The sequence below is a fragment of the Anastrepha ludens genome, chromosome 2 (assembly GCF_028408465.1).
Source record: "Anastrepha ludens isolate Willacy chromosome 2, idAnaLude1.1, whole genome shotgun sequence".
In the NCBI taxonomy this organism is placed as follows: Eukaryota; Metazoa; Arthropoda; class Insecta; order Diptera; family Tephritidae; genus Anastrepha; species Anastrepha ludens.
The window spans coordinates 182,827,207-182,850,359 of record NC_071498.1 but is presented as its reverse complement, the minus strand read 5'-3'; the positions used below and the strand labels follow the sequence as shown (position 1 = coordinate 182,850,359).

General features: G+C 36.3%; 1 protein-coding gene across 1 annotated transcript; it reads right to left on the bottom strand.

The window, feature by feature from the left end:
• Positions 1-11,212: 11,212 nt before the first annotated feature.
• LOC128856054 (probable multidrug resistance-associated protein lethal(2)03659) lies at positions 11,213-18,178 on the bottom strand. The gene is made up of 7 exons (XM_054091412.1): positions 17,626-18,178; positions 15,621-15,851; positions 13,552-15,552; positions 13,016-13,451; positions 12,799-12,949; positions 11,784-12,732; positions 11,213-11,715 (listed from the first exon to the last, which is right to left on the bottom strand). Exons 1-7 carry the CDS (start codon positions 17,703-17,705, stop codon positions 11,445-11,447), a joined length of 4,119 nt encoding a protein of 1,372 aa, XP_053947387.1. The 5' UTR covers positions 17,706-18,178; the 3' UTR covers positions 11,213-11,444.
• Between the last annotated feature and the right edge of the window lie 4,975 nt (positions 18,179-23,153).

The following is a 23,153-nucleotide window of genomic DNA, read 5'->3' as shown; positions in this document are numbered from 1 at the left end:
AGCTAGTGCAAAATTTTAATCCGGCTGACCTTGCATAGTGTAATAATTTCAGTCGTTGGGCTCTTGAAAAACTCGCCGAAGATCCGCATTTTGGCACTCCAATTTCGTTCAGCGATGAGGCTCATTTTTGGCTTAGTGGCTTCGTCAATAAGCAAAATTGCCGTATTTGGGCTGAAGAGCAACCCGAACCCTGCGTCGTCGTTTCGGTGAGCAATTTACCTCTCGTCTCGCACCAGTGGATTGGCCACCAAGATCGTATGATATCACTCCTTTGGAATTTTATTTGTGGGGTTAATTAAGGTGTAAATGCTTTATGGATAAACTAGCTTCGATTAAGGCATTACTAAAGTTATTCACGAGATACCAACCGAAGTCCTCCAGCGAGTCATTCAAAATTGATGTTTACAGATGGCCGAATTACGGCGCAGTTGCGGCCAAGATTTTAAAGGAATTATGTTTAAGAAATAAATGTCAGAATGGTTCTACACAAAAAGATAAAACGTCGACTAATTGGTCGATTTTAAACCCCACACTACATCAATTCATTCTCAGTGTAAATGCGCCATAAAGAGAGAAAATCTTCTGTTTGAACTGCAAGTGTTCCCCGGTGATCAATATAGTAAAACGTGTAAAAACGTACTTTTACATAAAAGGTACATATGTAAAAGAACTACTATTCATCAAAATATTGCGGTAGTCAGCTAATCACAACTTGTAGATTTTTTGCTGGCATCTGTGAATAGATATACGATGTGATCAACGTTGATACACTTCACCCTCACATAGAGGACGGCTTTTCCTGGTATCGCCGGTGATGCGCTTTCAGCCAATGTGTTAAATCAAAACAGCGGCGTGATGCTTTGCGGTGCTGAGCATTCGATTACTTACCGTGCTTTAGTGTTTATTTTCTGAAGCTGTTTATGTGTCGGCTCAGTTTGCGGTACGCCAATACACTTCAGTTATGCATTTATGTGCATACATTTCAGAAATTGCACGCGTTTATGGTGTAATATTTACTGAATTCTGAGTAAACATTTAGGTCGAAAGTTGAGAGTGTCCAATGGGGTAATATGTAATTTTCTATAGTGCCTAGAGTAACCGTTCCATCTTCTTGTTGCCTAATTGCGACTACTACTACTTTGTATTACACAATTCCACATATGGAATTTTCAACACTATTTGATTTAGTAAGGTGAATGATATTATGTACTTTCAGTTTTCAACTTGATTCGTTCATAAGGCTCGCTCCGTGGGTTGGATGCATCATGCAGTGATGTAGAATCTGTAGCAAAACACATAAAACACGAGGAATGTTGTGACACTGTCCGATCTGCAGAATTTATTCAACAAGTGCAAGCGAACATTCACGAGGACCCTTCAAAATCATGAATGCTTAATTGTTGAGAACGTCGAGATATCGATATTGAAGATTGTTCAGCAACACTTTGCGCTACAGCAACAATATTCTCAACAAAACGTCCAGTTTTTGGCCTGCCAGTCCTTTTTCTTGCCTTGACAGAACCAGTTTCTTGAAATTTGTTCACCAACCCGTGAATTGTCGACTCATTCGGCCGTTCACTGCACTAAAATATCACAAATAACCGGAAGATTTGTTTCTTAAAGTTTACATCTGCTTAATTTTACATCTGCAAAAAAAATCCAATAACTTTACATCTGTCTGCATGGCAATTGTCAAAGATGAATGGCGTCACTTTGAAAATCCCTTAAATTACAATTTTTTAGGCGGAAGTTCCAAACACAATTTTAATCTAATTGCACATTCTACGACTCAAATGTGAACCAACTAGACTAAAGTATGTACATAGTTTAAGCCAAACAATAAAAAAATGGACTACAAACTCTGATTTTGAAGTAGATCCTAAATCTCATTTACATTAATTTATATTTCATTTGCAATTTCAGCCCTTCAAAAATACAATAAAATTTTACTTTCAAGGAGCTTCAAAGGCGAAGAGTTTATATTTGGAGCACAAAGTGCCCTTTAATGGACCTAGCCTACGTTGATGCGAATACAATAAAGGCAAACTGTTAAACTTTAAACGTTCTTTAATTTATTTGCCTTCTTTGCCTTTTTATTCACTACAAAAGAATTTATCAATTCCTTTTCAATTTAGGACTGCCGAAAGTGAATCTATAAGTAGATCTCAGCCTACAGTCAATTAGTCAGCATAAATTATTGAGTATGCGAGTTCACTAACTTTCATTCCTAAGCATACTAAGATTTGTCAAATCTGATTGAAATTCATAGTTGGCTATTAATTAGATTCTCAAGTTCAATGCTCTTTTTAATGTGAACAAAAATATAAATGTATGCATGCAGATACATACATATATGTGTATATATACTTATGTTCCAAGCGCAGAAATAATAACAATAAAAAATTTGCATATTGTGATGAAAAAATTTCGTTTTATTATTATATTTTTTATTTCAGTTCTTCCATAACATTTTATCAATTTTATACATAATTATTTTAATTAGCGGGTCAACACAATATGCAGGGGATAAAAGTAAAGATTAAATTATTAAATAATAATTAAATAATAGCTAATAAGAGCGACTACCGTAGCCGCGTGAGTTTATGAGTGACTATTATTCGGTGTCGAAGTCCTCCTCCATGGAATGGTTGATTTCTGTGTATTTGCTGGTGTACTTCTGCTATGATTAATTGTAGGGTTTCCCAAACAGAGGTGTTATTTTGATGTTCAAAGAAAAATGATATTTTTTAATATAAATTATCGGATGCTTATTTCATTATAAAGAGTTAGGTATGCCGTTAATAGTGGAAAATAACATCTGGCAAATTACCACCACGACCACACTTACAGGACAATATCCTTTTCATGAAATTTTCCATAACCGAACGGCAAAGTGGCTGCCCTATGTCCTCGATAGCCTCACGAATTCCATCTTTAAGATCTTTTTCGACCCTGGGCTGTTGGCGTAGACCTTCTCTTTCACGTGGCCCACAACAAAAAAGTCTCAAGGTGTTAAATCACAAGATCTCGGTGGCCAATTGTGATCACCTCTTCGAGAGATAAACGTTGTCCAGATCAATACCATCCAATTCCAAAATTGTTAATCATCTCTCGATAGCGCAATCCATTCACCAATAACACCTGTTATTGGAAAACCCTTTACATATATAAATATTTGACATTAAAAACAAGCTCAGAAATTGAAAAAGGCGCTCTAGCGCATTTCTAGCAAAGAATCCCAATAACACAGATTTGCAAAATACTGAATGATTTTTTGCCCAAGAACCCGACTATCCAATTCCAATGTAAAATCGGTCACTGATTTGTTAGATTTTTGGTATTAAAGGAGTTTACTACATTTTTTTAACCCTGTTTTTGAGTATTTGTGGTCGCTAATAAGAATTCACGTTTTTTTGTGTATAACGGCCTTCCGACGCGGTTAATTCTTTATGAAATTCTTTTTCAAATCAAAAGACATGCATATCCAATTAATTCTTAGAAACCTAGTTTTTTAAGTTAAATTAAGAATATATAAATGGACTTATTTTAGTTGCCAGTAGAGGAAAAAATAATAATAGTGGTAACAATACATTCTATAGATTTATGTCATAAAATAAAGCACGTATTTCATAATTGAGGCGTTAATGCCAAAGATATGTTCCACAAACCTTTACTGAACAAGGGGGGTATTTGGGGACAACTTACGCGTAAAACTAATTAGCTTTTACCTTGAACCCAATTTAATGAGGCTTCACGAATTTTTTACACAACATTAACTTAATACACATATGTGTACAATTTTCTGTACAATAAACATTCAATAAAATTTTCATTATCTGCAATAACTTCCTGAGGTGTGTACGAGAACCATTGCAAAACCGAATCAAATGCTCCTTATTCATATTAACCACAACGGTATTAATTGCAGTCTTCAGAGAGGAAATGGTATTATGAGAATGCTTATTAGTTTCACACTCAACTACGTCCTATAAGTAGTAATCCAGAGGATTAAGGTCTGGGGAGTTATAAGGGGCGGCCATAAATTCAGTGTTATGTGGTCATTGAAATTTTCAGCCATCCAAGGGTCTTACTGAAAGATGTACGGGCTGTCACCGCGTACACTTTCAATCCAGGGTTCCACGATATTTGCAGCAAAATTCACTCGAAATCCTTGAATGAAGAAGTGTTGTGGCATGAGATGTCCTTTGATGCTCTGATGATGAGGAACACCTAAAACAATCACAGCGGTTGGAAACTTCGTGTGCATGACAACAAGCAAACTCTGTAAGTCTTTTGGTTTTGGTCAAAGTTTTTGTCGTCATGCTCCAGCATAAACTGTTTTCTCCGCATAACGTGGGATATCTTCCTAGACAACTCGACGGATCATCAGGGAATCAGATACATTAAGCTCCCCCGCAAGGGTCCTCATTGCTTTTGAAGGATCCTCGTAAATGATATGCAGTTGTTCAATAAATTATGCAGGTCGGACAGTGTCAGAAATTTCCTCGTGTTTTCGCAACAGATTCTACATTGACGCCTGATGTTTCCAATACACGGCGAACCTTTTGAACGAATGAACGGGCGCACTTAAGGAGATTCGAGATTTCTCATACAAATAGCGTCGATAACTGCATGTCTCTTTATTTCTTGAGTTAAGTTGTAGTTCTCTATGTCTTATCTGAAACAGAAGCAGAAATGCAAATGTGTATTGATCATCATAAAGAAACAATAACACCATATCTTCGATTTTTACAATGATTTCTATTGCTCCGCCTAGGGATGTAGATTTTCAAATTTTATTAAAAAATATGCTATACTATCCCTTTATAAAATATGTTAATAGTTAAGAATGTTACAATTTTATTTTTTTTACATACTATCTATTTGGTGATAATCGCATCATTTTACTTCTCCAATAGGGCTGTGCAATTAGGCACAGTCTACTGTATGCGTGGTTTGGTGAAGTGTACCGCTAATAATGGTAGAATGGTAGATGTGTGTTGTTAGAATGTTGACTGTTATGTGAAGTTTAATTTAAGTAAGTTTTCGATCAACTCATTACGGCATGAATTAATAAAGCGTTGAAAAATAATTTTTCACGGCGGAAATTAAAGAAAAATAATGGAAAAGGGTTGCCTTCGTCGCATCGTGACGGGTGATGAAAAATGGATCAAAGTCATGGGGAGTGCCCGGTCATGTTTCTACATCGTCGCCTCGGCCGAATATTTACGTTGCGAAGGTTATGCTATGTATTTGGTCGGACCAAGTTGGTGTTATTTATTATGAACAGTTAAAACTAAGCGAAACCATCACTGGGGGTCGGTATCGACTTCAATACGCGGAGAGGCATGAAAAAGTGATACAGCAACACAACGCTCATCCTCACGTTGCCAAGTCCGTTAAAACTTACCTGGAAACACTGAAACGGGAAATCCTACCCCACATGCCATATTCTCCAGATATTGCGCCGCCCGACTATCACCTGTTCCGATCGATGGCACATGGTCTAGCTAACCAGCAGTGCCATTCATATGAAGGCATCAAAAAATGGCTTGATCCGTGGATAGCCTCAAAAGATGAACAGTTTTACCGCGACGGTATACGAAAACTACCAGAAAGATGGGAAAAAGTAGTAGCCAGCGATGGGCAATACTGTCAATGATTCACTTGTAACCATTTTTTCAGAGTAAAGTTGTATTTTCATGAAAAAAACAGTGAGAACTTAGTTGCGTACCTAATACATATATACAACTTTTTTGCGTTTTATTATTGGTGAATACCTATATATATTAAAATAGTTCGTATTATTTTTTTTTAAGTATTATACTTAATTTGGAAATAAAATTGATTCAAAACTGCAATACCATATATGGGCCCATATGCGGTTAAGTAAATATATCGTCCCCTTAGTATTAAAATAGCCTATAAATTTTTTGATGTTTTGAGAAAATGAATTTCAAACTTTTTGTCGAAAGTAGCTCTCACTCAAATCTCGTTATGTCTGTAAATATTTATTATTTTTTGACTGACGTTTTGACCCACTTTGTGGAACTAGAATTTGACAAAATTTTGACCACATATAAAATCGACGATGGAGAATCCAAAAATTCAATAAAAAAATAATAGCCTATGAGCAAATAGGCTATTGTTATACAGTCGAACTTCTCTACAGTGAACTTCCATATAATGAAGCTCTCCTTATAATGAACTAGTTTCGAAGACACTGCTTTTTCGTTCTACTTTCGGTGTATTTTTGTCTCCTTATAATGAATTTCTATATAGTGAAGTTTTCTATATAATGAACAAATTTTACAGCTGGAAATTCAAGCGTCCTAAGTTTTTGTCTCCATATAGTGAATTTTTTCAAAAGTTTTCTGTTGCAAAAAATTACAGTTAGATGTGGACAAACTGTAATGAGGGGAATCCCAAAATTAAAACAGAAAGAGCTGAGCTATTACAGTTTTATTCAGTGATTGAAGTTAAAATGACGCATCGAAGCAGCATTTTGCTTGAAAAAAAGTTATTAATGATTAACAAAGTTAATGAAGGAAAGAAAAAAAAAGATATTGCCAATGAATTCGGAGTTCTTCCCAGCACTTTATCAAATATTTTAAAAAATAAGGAAGTGATTTTAAAAAATGCGGAGGATTTGGCAGTAAATACCAAACGCAAAAGACTTCGACCTTGTCATTTTGAGGATATTGACGAAGCATGCTGAAATGGTTACTCGTTGCACGTGGTAAGAATCTCCCATTATCTGGACCATTATTGAAGCAAAAGGCCAAAGATTTTGCGGAAGCACTAGGACACCACGAATTTGAGGAAAGTACAGGTTGGTTAGACAAGTTCAAAAGTCGGCATGGCGTTATTCAAAAGACATTATGTGGGGAAAGTGCTGACGCCAACATAGAAAACCGTGATAAATGAGTAACGAACGTCTTACCAAAATTAATTGAAAATTAGAACATTAACGACATTTTCAATGCCGACGAGACTGCTTTGTTTTTCAAATGCTTGCCAACTAAAACACTGGCATTCAAAAATGAAAAATGCTTTGGTGGGAAGCAAAGCAAGGAGAGAATAACTGTCCTGGTGGGAAGCAATATGACTGGATCAGAAAAGCTAAAATTGCTGGTAATCGGAAAGGCCAAAAATCCGAGGTGCTTCAAGGGAATAAAATCTTTAGGTGTCGATTATGAGTTTAACAAAAAAGCATGGATGACCAGTGAGATTTTTACGAAATGGATTGTAAAACTCGACAAAAAATTTTGTGATCAAAACAGAAAAGTGTTGTTTTTTGTTGATAACTGCACTGCCCACCCTAAAGATGTAAGAGACAAGTTGAGAAACATTCATCTCGCTTATTTTCCTCCCAACATGTCTTCGTTACTGCAACCAATGGACCAAGGCATTAAGTACAACATGAAACAACATTACAGAAAAAGAAATTTTAACGAATATATTGACTCAAGTAAATGAGGGAAATTCTGTTATGGCCATAGACTTGCTGCAAACAGTTCGAAATCTTAGCAATGTATGGAATGTCTATGTTAAACCAGAAACAATTGCCAACTGTTTTAAAAAGGCTGGATTTTCAAAAGATGCTATGCAGATTCCATTTGAGCATTGGGATGAAGAGGACCTTCTTTCAATATCGGATTTGGCTGCTTTACAGTCTTCATTTAAAAAAGTAGCAAATATCGAAGCATCGTTTGATGACTACGCAAATGTTGATAATGGTGTGCAGCCTCCGTGTACAACCCACCCGAAGAAGATATTCTCAACAGCATTTTTGAAAGTCGCGGAGTTCCAGCTGAACCTGGTAAGCATTTATCTTTTTATAGTCAAACAAAAATTTAATATGTAAATATTATTTCAGATAACGATGAACACGATTTGACCGTTGAAGAATTGGCAGAAACTGAGAAGGCATTACCTACGTTGATACAAGCTACTTCATCCATTAGCGTAATTAGAACCTTTGTGGAAATGAGGAGTGACGTGCCGATTAATGTTTTCAACTCTCTACATGATTTGGAAGCTTTTATTGAAAATGAAAAATGGAAGACTGTAATTCAAACCAAACTCACTGATTATTTTAAATAAAATTACATAAAAAATCAATGTTTCTTTATAATGAAGTTTCTATATAGTGAAGTGATTTTCAGGTCCCGTGCGAATTCACTATATGGAAGTTCGACTGTACTAAGGGGACGAGATATTTATTGTTCACAATTGCCTAAGCAAAGCAATCGTTTAGTGATAATCTTGCCTAATTTTCGAAATGCTACTTTAACTGAGATGGTTTTTTAAACTAAGTTTGAGACTGCGAAATTGGGCGTGTAAACTTAAAAAAGTAGCCCCTACTATACAAGTGTGAATATGTAACACATCTGGCTACACTCTACTCGTAGCGCTTTTGAATATTAATGAACAGGTTGCGTTACTGAAGCTTAAATCGGTGATTGTACAGAATTGGCTCGTTTTGAATTGCCCGCATTTGAAAGTTATGGAGAACAAGTGGTCGCTTCTAGACACTGTACAAAATTACAGGTAAACACACTCTTCTTCTTCCTATTATTTTTGACACTTAAGTGTGCGATAGTGTCGGTGCTGTGCCTTTTTACTTGAGCATATTGGCGGGGTTAGTATGCCAAATTAGAATTTTTATGGTAATATTAAAATCCATAGAATATCGAAAAAAGAATTAAAATAATATCTTTGACCTGAAAAATTTACAATAGCAAATATTTTTAATGTATTTCATATTTCATATATTTCGGATAGTTTTTTATAATGAGATTTTTTAATGGCCTGCCAAAGGGCGACCGCTATTAGAAAAAACTGTTCCTATGATCTAATATTTCTTGCCCGGTGCTCCGAGATCCCAGCACTACCGATTGAAAGTCACGCACTAACACATTAGCTACGGCAGCCGATAATGAAAAACGCAGTCAACCAAATCGGCTAAGATCTAGATAAAGAGAAAAACGTGTTGCCTTACAAAACAGTCAAAGTTTAACGCGGTCGTAAACTTCCACATAAAAAGATCTTAACTTGAAACTTAATTTAAATTTAAACCCCAATCAAGTAAATTTTGATTGACTAAAGTTTAAACTCGTACAAGAAAACTGAACTTTAATGGTGTTAGGCGGACTATTAAGTGGACTTCAACCAGTTTTTCGTTACAGTTCTACGGTAACCCTATTACCCAGGGCCGTAGAGAGCATATCCGGGCCCCGGGGGAAAATTGCAAATGCGGGCCCTTTCCAATGATGTCTAATTCATATAAATACGTATAATCTCGAGTCCGGGCCCCTCTGAAAACTCCGGGTCCGAGGGAAAATAATGAGTTTTATTCTATTTGGTTACTCTTCAGTGGTTGTTACAAAATTTAATCAGATTTCAAACTTCGAATTTTCTAAGATTAAGAAAATATGCTATATACAGTCGAACTTCTCTACAGTGAACTTCCATATAATGAAGCTCTCCTTATAATGATGAACTGGTTTCGAAGACACTGCTTTTTCGTTCTACTTTCGGTGTATTTTTGTCTCCTTATAATGAATTTCTATATAGTGAAGTTTTCTATATAATGAACAAATTTTACAGCTGGAAATTCAAGCGTCCTAAGTTTTTGTCTCCATATAGTGAATTTTTTCAAAAGTTTTCTGTTGCAAAAAATTACAGTTAGATGTGGAAATTAAAACAGAAAGAGCTGAGCTATTACAGTTTTATTCAGTGATTGAAGTTAAAATGATGCATCGAAGCAGCATTTCGCTTGAAAAAAAGTTATTAATGATTAACAAAGTTAATGAAGGAAAGAAAAAAAAAAGATATTGCCAATGAATTCGGAGTTCTTCCCAGCACTTTATCAAATATTTTAAAAAATAAGGAAGTGATTTTAAAAAATGCGGAGGATTTGGCAGTAAATACCAAACGCAAAAGACTTCGACCTTGTCATTTTGAGGGTATTGACGAAGCAATGCTGAAATGGTTACTCGTTGCACGTGGTAAGAATCTCCCTTTATCTGGACCATTATTGAAGCAAAAGGCCAAAGATTTTGCGGAAGCACTAGGACACAGGTTGGTTAGACAAGTTCAAAAGTCGGCATGGCGTTATTCAAAAGGCATTATGTGGGGAAAGTGCTGACACCAACATAGAAAACCGTGATGAATGGGTGACGAACGTCTTACCGAAATTAATTGAAAATTACAACATTAACGACATTTTTAATGCCGACGAGACTGCTTTGTTTTTCAAATGCTTGCCAACTAAAACACTGGCATTCAAAAATGAAAAATGCTTTGGTGGGAAGCAATATGACTGGATCAGAAAAGCTAAAATTGCTGGTAATCGGAAAGGCCAAAAATCCGAGGTACTTCAAGGGAATAAAATCTTTAGGTGCCGATTATGAGTTTAACAAAAAAGCATGGATGACCAGTGAGATTTTTACGAAATGGATTGTAAAACTCGACAAAAAATTTTGTGATCAAAACAGAAAGGTGTTGTTTTTTGTTGATAACTGCACTGCCCACCCTAAAGATGTAAGAGACAAGTTGAGGAGGCATTACCTACGTTGATACAAGCTGCTTCATCCATTAGCGTAATTAGAGCCTTTGTGGAAATGAGGAGTGACGTGCCGATTAATGTTTTCAACTCTCTACATGATTTGGAAGCTTTTATTGAAAATGAAAAATGGAAGACTGTAATTCAAACCAAACTCACTGATTATTTTAAATAAAATTACATAAAAAATCAATGTTTCTTTATAATGAAGTTTCTATATAGTGAAGTGATTTTCAGGTCCCGTGCGAATTCACTATATGGAAGTTCGACTGTATTTTATATTTTAATTTATGATCTGCTTGGAAAACATTCAAGTTATCAGCTTCACTAAATGAAGTTTCATCTCCATCAATTGGATCGATTTGTTTACCTACGTTCCCACGCCAGTCGGTTCTACGTAACAGGAACAGCCCGGATTTCTATCCGGCCAAGGACTGTCACTTCAGTAGCATTCCTCGTGTATTTGTGGAGAATGCTTAAGCTGCTACAAAATCAACACCAACATTTTTTTACCTATGTTTATCTCACCAGAATCCAGTGAGCTTTCTTCTTTCGTTAATTTCTTATTGAAGACAAGGTTATATTATTGCTAATAGGAGGAATCCTTTTTTTCAGATCGTGAATAAAAATAATCTAGTTTATCTAATCATAACAAAAATAGTTTGTTTTACAAAATTTCTTACGATATCGACGTATATTTGTAAATGTGTATATAATTATGTGTATAATTTTACATGAATTAAGTAATAATGCGTAATCTTTTGATTTCGTTCAAAATTCTTCTTCTAGAATTCGCTAGTTACAAAAATAATTTATCACATTAAATGTTTTAATGGTTATAGTACTTAATGGCAAAGCCTGCGTATCCGACTATTCACAGATCCTTCTTGCTTTGTTTGTAACTCGCCTCGGCTGCTTGCATCAGCATATTGGCCATCGAAAATCCAGTGTGGTCGGTCAATTGTCTTAGAAAGCCATTCGGATGCTGGAGCAACTCATATGGATGACCCAATTCTACCATCTGCCCAGCATCCATTACCAGCACACGATCGCTGTCCATAACAGTGTGCAGACGGTGTGCTATGGTCAACACTGTGCATTTGGCGAATTTGATACGAATAGTTTTCTGAATTAACTTGTCGGTCCTATGAAGCAAGTGTTGCAAATAGATATTTATTGAATTTATTAAAATAATCGCAAAAGTTAAACTTACTCTGGATCAACGTTGGCGGTCGCCTCGTCTAGTATAAGTATCTTATTATTCCTGAGGATAGCTCGTGCTAGGCACACTAACTGCCGCTGGCCCACACTTAAGTTTGATCCCCCGTCATACATACGGCAGGCAATGCCCCCAATCAACGTGGATACATGCGACTTTAGTTCTACATCTTCCAATGCCTTCCACACTTCATCATCACTACGCTCTTCCATGGGATCCAAATTGTAGCGTAAAGTGCCTGAAAACAATACTGGATCCTGAGGTATTATTGATATTTTGGTTCTTAAGTCATGCAGTCCAAGGCTTTCTATATCTACATCGTCCACCCGTATCACACCCTCATTACAGGCCAATCGAAACAGTGACTGTATAATGGAAGACTTTCCCGCACCAGTACGCCCAACAATACCAATCTTCTCTTGAGGTTCTATGGTGAAGGTCAAGCCTTTCAGTACATAAGAGTCCTTCGGAGAATACCGCAATTTCAAATCAACAAACTCTATGCGCCCTTCGCTGGGCCATTCACCCTTTGGCTTTTTATGTGGATCTGTATGTAATGGTGGCTCTGGTGGCTGCTGCGTGTACTCGAGTATACGTTCCACACTAGTCATATCATTCTCCAATTCCGCCGTTTGTCGCATGCCCCACTGGCACATACCAATCATGGTCATAGAATGCAATATAGCCAAGCCAACATCGCCGCTATTGAACTCACTGCGTAACACCAGAAAGCTAAAAGTCACAGCCGCAATGTAAAGGACACACAAAACGTCGGACCATATGGCAAAGGCGCGGGTGCTAGATATAAATAGAAACCAGGCGCAAGTATTGCCGTTCATGTAATCGTGAAATTCAGAATCGAGTGCAGACTCAGCTTGTAGAGCCCGTATGGTACTAAGTCCTTGAAACGTCTGATTTGTCAGTGAATAAATGGGACTACGAGCTGCAAAAGTAAAATACGATCAACGAAAGTTGTTGAATAAGTTGAGTTCTTTAAGAAAATACTTACTAATTGAATCTATTCGCTTAACACTGCGGCTGGTATTGATATAGATGTACCGGAACAGAAATAGACAGGTGACAATAAATGCAGCTGGTACCAACAGCCAATAATTGGCAACGGCGACAATTATAAGAACACCAGAAACATCGATAACGAACTGTAGGGAGTAAAATAGACTTGGATCAATTAAAAACTTCTTCAAATACCAATAGTTATTACTCACCGCTATGCAGTCCAACAGAGTGTGTGGCACATCAGTATCAACCACGCGAATGTCTTTAGAAAAGCGATTCAGAATCCTACCAGATGAATTGACATTAAAGAAATGCATGCTTGTGCGGGTAATACCACGGAAAAGACGATCATGCAGTTTCAAAGATATTTGAAGACACATTCTGAAGAACCCGAAAGTACGCAGTATATAGACGACCATTGTTGCACCCAGAATAATAGCGTAGGAAACCACTAATTCCTGCCGGTGTGCTTCTTCATCATCCATATCGCGTTCCAGCGTTCGATTGTTCAGAGTTTCGTTCCCCATGAGGGTAGCATTTTCATATATATTTGCTAGAGTTTCATTCCTCATGAGGGTAGCATTTTCATATATATCTGCCAGAGGGTCGCCATTTGCTATCGATACCTTTTCTTCCCAAATTACCCTATAAACAGAAGAATGTCTATGAAAAAAAGCTTTGTAAAGGTTAAGCAGTTTAAGAAGTATTTTTACCTCTATAACATCCAACTCGAAACCCTACTTACCATCTGGACAAGAAGTAATCCACACCAGTCAACATAAAGCGCGCACATATAAATAAGGCCATGATAATCAATTGTAAAATGGGGCTTTCAAGTGACTTAAAGTACGACATATACACGCTGAACTTCACCGAGCCCACCGCCTGTTGCTCCTGGTTCTCATCCTCGACAGGTATTTCATCCGGCCTTAACAACTGATGATGTTCCATGCTCTTCTCCGATTCACTGCGAGACATATGGCTATCAATACTAATAGCATCCGTTGAATCTGCTGGCTCATTTTGCGTCTCGTAAGTGGCTTGCATCAGTAGGAATTGATATTTCTCATTTTTTTGCAAGTCTTGATACCTGCCTTTGGCCTCAATACGTCCCGAGTTCATGAGAACTAATTGCTCCACATCGAAAAGGTACTGCAGCTGGTGTGTGACTAAAATGACTATCTTATCATTCAGAAACTCTGCAACACACCGTTCAAAGATATGCTTGCCCACATGTGTATCCACAGCGGATAGTGGATCGTCCAGCAGATAAATATCAGCTCTGTGATAAATTGCGCGAGCTAGATTTACACGTGCTTTTTGTCCACCACTCAAGCTTACACCGCGCTCCCCCACAATTGTTAAATCCCCATTAGGCATTAGTTCTAGATCGCGTTCTAGGCAGCAAACTTTGATGACTTTCTTGTAGCGGCGCTCGTTGTATGAGTCCACGAATACAATGTTGTCGCGCACAGTACCTTCAAAAACCCAAGGCTCTTGAGCGGCGTAGGATATTTTGCCATTGATCACTATTAGGCCGGAATTTATTTTGACTTCCCCGAGTAATGCGTTGAGCAGCGTAGACTTTCCAGAGCCCACGGGACCAACTATGGCTACTAAGGCTCTTTCTTCAATTTTAACATTAATATCCGAAAGCGCCACATTACCCTTGAAATCATTGGGCTCACTGGTATCCCATGTGGCGCTCACATTTCTTATATCAATGCCCTTCTGCTCAGCGTTAGGATATATTTCGCGGCCACTTGAGGAATCATAAGAATTCGGCAAATTATTAATCTGCCCATTCAGTTCCACTTTTTCACTGCCCTTGTTATTATTGTTTTTTGTTTCAGATTTCTTATCATTTATAAGTATAGGAGTTGCTGCAGCATCGCCGTCTTGCAAAAATTCTCCAACACGCTTGGCTGATACCGTTGCCTCAGATACGAAAGTTATTGCCAACGGCCAAAAGTGTACCATCGAATCATTAAGCATATTAAAATAGGAAGATACGGTGTACACCCGCTTGGCCGTCAATGAGTCGCCGAGATAAATGTAAGACACCAATGCGAGGAAAACCGACAGTGGTGATATCATTGAAGTACAGCCCAGAGCGGCGTGTATGTACGAAGTACCCTTTATGGCCCGGACCTCCTTTAGTCGTACGTCCGCTATGAGTTTGGCAAATGAATTTTCCCACGCGTACATTTTGATCACTTGAATACCCTGAATAATTTCATTCATTAATTTTACACGCAAGTCCGTACGCTCGGCAGTTCTGCGACGATAATACGCGGCCTTTTTGCCAACGTATGCTTGTAAAGGAATAAAGCTCAGCATGAATGCCACTCCAATGATTGCTGATATGCCAATCTCTCGATACATAAGATAGCCTATGATTAAGGATTCAGCCGGTCCCTTCCACAGGTCATGTAGAAACGCTAGCGCCACATCGAATTGTCCTACATCGTTTGATAGGATATTAATGGCGCGTCCACGTAAACCATCGTTACTGGCGTTTTTCGAAATTTGTAAGCATTTACGATATATAAGACCTGATAAGCCGAGTCTTATTTTAGTGCCTACTCGAATAATGTAGAAAATGAATGGGTGAAAAGCAATTACAGGTATCACAGAGCATAGCACGATGCCGGCAGCGAATTGGTAAGCTTGTGATTCGGTAGTGGTAGTCTGGCCCTCGACAAAGTAGGCGACAAAACCGCCAAGTAGTAACGGTTGTATAGATCTGAAATTGCGAAATTATAGATTAATAAATTGGTTATAAATTTTTTGGCCTCTAGATATTCTACTCACTTGCAAATCGATTCACTTATGGAATAGAGAACACCAAGTGGCAAAAATACTGATCCATAAGCACGTCCAATCACGCGCAAAATACTGGGTTTCTCACGCAATCTCTCATCTTCCCAGAGCTTACTGAATTTATCAGTAAGTCTTTCGCTGTCCAATGAGCTAAGATTTTGATATAAATCCTCCTCCCTAAGTGGCCCCCGAAGTCCCTGCCGAAAGATGTCTCTCATCCACCTTTAAGAAAATAAAATCATTTAAAAAACCATTACAAGTAGTTTATCAACATTTTTTGCTGCCGCCACAGTCAAGTAAGAGTTTGTTTCCAAGGCTGAAATGGTTATTAATTTGTAACGTCTAAATAACATTGTTTTCTAAATAATTATTTACACACACATATGTGCATACATAGTCAGATTTTATGACGCTCACATATACATATATGACGCCTGCATGCATACAAATGTACAATATTTATCCAAAGCTGCGAAGTCGTCAGTCAACTCACAAGCCAGAAACACTCAAAAGTGCGATACTGATTCCGAGTAATTAGAAATTGGAAACAATATTTGTTGGTATTTAAAATATTTAAGAGCACTCAAACCCAATGGGAAAAAGAGCGTCGAAGAGAATAAGCTGAAGTGTTGAGTGCAATGAGTTATTTGCCTGTCTCAAGAGGGCAATAAACCCAGTTTTAGTAAGATGCTTGTGCTTCAAAATTTTGCAGCCTTGGGAATGTAATAATTTTTTTAATAAATCAATTGAATTCAATATTTATGGCGGATATAGGTAAGTGCATGTTTGAATACGCTAGAGTGCTTCAAAAAGAACTTACAGAAAATTCATTATTTGTTCATTACAGGCTACTTCCAGTGTATGAACCTTTTTAAACTTGGCTTTATACCGCGCAAGGCAGACAAAACCGGTTTAATATGTGGGTCAGACAATATTCGCGCAATTCAAACAATTCAACCTTGAACTTCTACTTTACCAATTTGAGAACGATTTAAACTCCAAATATATCTTCGCTTATTAGAAAAGAAAAGTTTAGTAAATGCTTAGTACGGGGATAGAAAGCTGAACATAAAGAAGAGAGCACTTATATTTGGCCGTCTTAGCTGAGTGGCATTGTATGTGACTACATTCGTGAGGGATTTTTTAATTGCAAATAATTTATCCAACACTGTATACCACATACACACATACTACGTATACGTATGTATGTACAGATATAGTAATTGGCGTTTTTAGGTGTTAATGAAAGTTGAATTTCCTACAAACAAAGGAACGTAACAAATATGATGCTTCCTACCCCCAACAGACTTTTATGCCAAACGATGGTAGAAATGCTCTTGAATATTCGCTATTGCCTGCATAACGGCGACCGCTAGGGTTGGCCACCGTTTAAACCCCCGCCTTATAATTAATAACGTACTTTAATCAGATTTCAAGTCATCTAAAAACTAGTTTATAAACTTATTCTTCTTGGGTGACAAATAAGCAATGAGCAATAGCATTTATTTGAATTTGTTGTTTCATTGATACGCAAAGTGCACAAGACAAAATATGACCACGAAAACTAAGTATTTGGAGGCCCTTAAAGCAGTTTGAAGCATTTATATCCTAAAGAGGAAAATAACAACAATTTGTATGCAAATTTCCTGATATTGTTGCACCCGGGGTGATTCCATGCAAGGTTTACTTTTACCGAAACGCTACAAAATTTACAAATTGTTTGATTATTTGGTTGCTCGCAAAATATTACCAAATCAAACTGATATTTATTCGAGGTGAGTTTGTGTATATATATAATAATACTACTTAATAGGAAAACCGAAAGAGCGGCTTTGGGTTTGAAAGAAAAAAAATCGAAAAAAATATTGTAATAATTTAACTAATAAAACCGGTTCTTTAAAAAAAAGATTTTTTTGAACATCCCTAACGGGCACTATTAAGAAACATAATATATAACGTATATACTATATAATTTAATTTTCATTTCAATTCATACCAGAAACTCCAGCTTGAGAGAAAATTCACCGTTTCATATGGATTTTTTGGACGTTCAACCTTTTTTCTAGTCCGGTTCATCCTATTCTAATGTTTACTACAACAATTGATTTACAGTTAAGATTTAATTATATTTTTTCGTACACAGTGCAACGAGTTTCACGTATCACTAACGCTTCCCCGAATTCTAATTTTTTCTGTTTTTTACGTTATCACTTTCATTAAGGGGAAAAATTGTTTTTTTGTTAAATAATCGATAGTTATTATTGCACCAATATTTGTGTCAAAATACACGAAAAACACCATTAATGAAGATTATCACAAACTACTCGATAGCCCGCACGTCACGAAACAATATAAACACAAAAGCTCATTTAAACGAGTAATTTTTACTATTTGCTATTTTTTATGCATAGATTTTGAAAGAATTGTGTACTCGCTCTTTCCTCGTCTGCCCCGACGTGTAAAAAAAATTATTAAAATACTAACAAAGTAAAAAAATAATATTTACAACATAACTCAGCGCGCGCACAAAGTATACTGAAAGACTCACTTCTCTAGTTCGACGCTAAAAAGGGGTGATTAACTTATTCACACACATACATGCATATGTACACAATCACATACAATAAAAACTCTGTGTTATAACTAATTCAACACAAAGAATCATATTTGAGAAGCACTTGAGCGGTAGACTCTCTTCTCTTTATTCGTTGTTTTCGCTCTTACATCGAACATCTGCCCTGTTAACACTACCGTCAGCAGCACTACGCTCTGTTTTTTTAATATTTTGTTGGGGTAGGTTTAAAATTATTAAATGATTTCACAAGTAGCTGAAATATTCTGTATAAAATTAGTTTAAAAAGTTAAATGGAAATAAATTATATTTGTACATATTTAAATTTAATTAATTACAATTAATATTGTTACCTTATGTTTGTTGACAACGTCAAAACTAAACAAAAAAACTTATTGTATTATTAGAAATATATGTATGTACATGTATAATTGTATATATATGTATGTATAATTGGATAAGTGCGAACAGAGAGCGTCTAAAACACGTTCTCCGATGCAAACTATTTCTGATTTACTTCGTTAAATCTGAAGCTACTTTTAATTTGACAATTTGTTTATTTATTTATTTATTAACACAATTAACACTTACATACATACTTCCATCTTATACTGCAACATTCAAGTTCAGAAAATATATGACGTATACTAGTCGAAGATTTTGCTAATTTTTCAAATATAGGTTCGGTGAAAAGTATTAAAAACAAAAATAAAGTAATGTGAATTTTTAAATTAAACTATTTTTTTATTCAATATAATCTCGCTCAGCTTCCTTCAACACACTTACTCCACTGATACATCATTCATTTTACCTCTATAATGATTTTCCGGGAGCTCAACTAAATACTGTTCCAAAGCTAACAGCACTAACTTTCTGAACTGATTCCCCGTATCGATCAGTTACAGGAATAACGTCATAACTCAAACACATCAAAAATTTGATAACAACAACATCAAAATTCTCAAAATACGGTTATTAGGCTATAGCTGCATTACCATTTGAGAAATTCTTGGTTCGAAACCCACTGTGGACGTGAAACACTTAATAATGGAACAGATTTATTCTAATAGCTCTCGACCCTTCGGCAGATAATGGCAAGTCTCCGAGTACATATATTACTGTCTCCTTAAAAAGCTCTGCCATTCGGGGGCGACACAAATCTCCAGTGTAAGTTGCTCTAGTTGTGGAACAACATCAAAATGCGCACCACAAACTGGATCAGGAGCTCATCTAAGCTCTCTAACTCTAAAACACATCGAGTCGTAGGTGGAAGTGAAGGAAATTACTCTAAGAATTTCATCATTTGAATTTCCGTTGCTGATAAGCTCTACAAAACAAATAATTTTTTTCTAGCAGATCGAAATAAAATTTGATGCATGTTCAAATGAAATATGAGGCATTAAAGTGGCGTATAAAGATTCCTTTGCCGGTTAACACCCATCAAACCCTATGCATTGGCTCAACATCAAAAATTAAATTTAAGCAATATAAAACGGAAAAGTAAGAGAAGCCTGTGTACGATGGAAAATAAATGAAAATGCATTGAAACAAAAAATACAAAATAAAAATAATTCTCCTTATACTTTACATTTCTGTTCCTATGACAAATGATCGTGATCCGGATAGGAAATTTTCACGCAAATGCAACAACAATGATGTGATCCTGATTGAGATGGGTTCAACTTATGATCCGATCTGTCCGTTTTGTTTTTCGTCGTTAGTTTGGCAGTACAGCCTTTTGTAATTAGTAGCACTGAGAAGTAAACGCATACGTAAACATGTATTCAATACCCGGCATGAAGTATATTAAAAAAGATTCTATTTTATTTAACTTCTACGGCTCCGAATCCTTTTTGTAGGAATTGATCGGGATACTGAATTGAATAGCCCAAGAAAACATGCTAATATGATTCCGAAAGGAGTTATTTTAAAAAAGTCATATAAAGTATTCAATTTGTTTGTAAAAATCTACTTTTGCGTATAAAAATTATAGACATATATATATTTATTATATATTATTATTATAAATGTGGGTGTAACCCTCTTTGGGATGTCTGGCCGAGCTCCTTCTCCTATCTGTGGCGTGCGTCTTGACGTTCCTATTCAAATAGCGCGGCCTACAGTTTTAAGCCGACTCTGAACGGCAGATGGTTTTTCATGAGAAGCCTTTCGTGACAATAAAAATATAAAAATTACTTTTACAAAATTTCAATATTTTTTAACTCAAAATAAGAAAGGAAAAACACACCTTAAAAAATGTTACATATTTTAGTATCATAAGCACAGTTTAGGCATAGTAAATAAGCATTTTACAGATATTAAAAAATTAATATATAAACAAAATAATGTATAAATATATATGCAGGTTTAAGAATCAAATTAAAGTTGAGATATTTTTTTTTCAAAATGAAAATACAAGATTACATACATTTGTCCCATAATATATTATCCCATGCAGTCTGAAACTATATACATAAATAAAAATCTTTTCCCCGAAAGGTGTATGTATGTAAGTACCTATTATAAATTATTCAGCTTATATCAATGCATTTAAAATAATGCATGTGCGTTGGCAGTTCTAGCGCTCTTGGAGAACTAACTTTAAATGAAATTCTCTTAAAGAGACTTAAGTGTACTACTACACTCAAGGCAGATTCATATAAAGTGGCGGCAGTCGTACAGAAACAAAATGAATGTTTATAGTTTTTACAAATTAATGATTTGAATGCCAAATGAGCGATTACATTCCACGGGTCCATGAACTTTAATAAGAATGCAAACAAAAAAGATCAGTTTGACATTCACACCACCAAACCGAAAGAAAAGAGAAAAAATAATATGATTTAATACCACCACCTTAATGAATTCGCCTTAAAATGAAGTGCACAAATACATTTTTTTTTTAATTAGTTGTGCGATGTACCATGCAAGAATGATAAAATACAAGATTCCGCCTTCCGAATTCGACGTGACGTCAGTGCTGTGAATACACAAACAAAATGGAGAAAAATTAATTGTTTGTGAGGAGGAAGAGTAAGAGAAACTACCAAACACAAACAATTCTACACCCGCACACATTCTCTTGCCTGGGCGTCATTAGCAAAAAAATGAATTTGGAGATATTGTTAAAATTTTTGTTATTTTCGGAAAGCGCCACCTTCTGTACCCTACACACCGTGCCTGCGATGGGCAGAATACAAAGGTGGTGCCCATATCGTACCGCAATTCCGCTCTCAATGAATTTGACAGAATAGCTGTGTGTATGATGCCCCATTTGTGCAATTTATTCGAGTATTGCTTGTATTATTTCTTCTTTTTCTTGCTTCTTTGTTCGCATTTTCACATTATTTTCGCACAACTGCACCAGTATGGCGTCACGTCTCTCTGGTGCGCCCAATCTTGTATTCCATCATTCTTTATTTTTGTACGATGCCCTATAGCTTTTGGTCGTTGCGAGAGAGAGTGAAAAAACACTCTTATTTCTCTTCAGATCATTATTATAGTTGAAGCCTTCATTTATTAATTGGTGAAAACAGACACATAAACATAGCGCATGTCTTCTGTAATTGTTTATTTATTCGCTCAAATATTTCTCAAACATTTTAAGAAACATGTAAATGTGCATGTGTACATATGTACATACGTTCACATACATATGTATGTATGTATGCATGTGGTACCTAGCAGCATATTCTCTTAGCGAGAAATATCTGTTATCTATTTCACAATTCTGGAATTGAGTTTCCCTAATTTTGTATATTGTTTCCAACTGAGTATAAATTTTATCTTTATTACTGCACAGAAAAAGCTACTTATTATTCCAACTAGAATGCACTTATGTACATACAAACTGCACGCACTGCAGTAGTACAAACAATATTATCAATTTCATCAAGTCGGGAAACAAATGCATCAACTACTAAATATTTACATACTCGTACATACATACCTATTTACATTTGATTTGCAATGATAGCAAACGTTTTTTCTAATAGCGGTCGCCTCTCGCCAGGCAGTGGCAAAACTCCGAGTGTATGTATTATACATATATAGCTCCTCATAAAAAACCATTTGCTGTTCGGGCTTAAAACTGTAGGTCCCTCCATTTGTAGAACAACATATTTACACACCTTATATGAAAATGTCGAGTAGAATTAACAAACAAATGACCATGAATGATAGTATATGGATTTGTGTAACGTGTGTGTGCTACGGACTAGGCACAAATCGCTGGGAGTTGTGCCATGTTTATGGCCAGCTTAAGGTATCCGCAATAATCGCTGTATGATAAATTCCTCAAAAACTCATTTACATGCAAGTAGTACCTCTAAGAGCTGCCCTTGCATTTAACACTTCTAAGAATAGATTGTGTTTAAATGAAAATAAAAGCAAGTTACAGGGAAAAAACTTAAGGTTTAGTCAAGACTGATGGATTGCAAGATTTGGTCATCCAAAGAAAAATTGTGAGAGTACCTTTGAGTGCTACGGCATAGGAGATTCGACAGCAGAATCGTCAAATTCATACGTATTCTTATTCAAAGAATACCGATTTCCATGTTGGTCAAACGATTACATGAGCGGAGATAGCGGTTGTACAAAGAGTTGGAAGGTGATCCCTAGAGAATAGGAATCTATGCTAGACAACTGCTAGAGAACAGTAAAAAATCTCAAGCGCCTAGCCGCCAAACCCAGACTTTTGCAAAGAAAATGCGCAAAAGTCTCTTCCTCTGCAGGATCCGTACAGCTTCCGCAATGCGAGTTGGTCGGAAGTCCAAGCTTCTCCGCATGAGTTCCGGTCCTGTTTGGAAAGATAGTCCAGTGATGCCAATACATGCACTCTCTCTAATTTAGTGGTGGGCTACCCATCAAACTAGGCAACCACATGTAAGTTGTACATTAAGAGTACGACACGTGGCTGGAGACCCCATTTTTTACCGAACATAGATTTACAG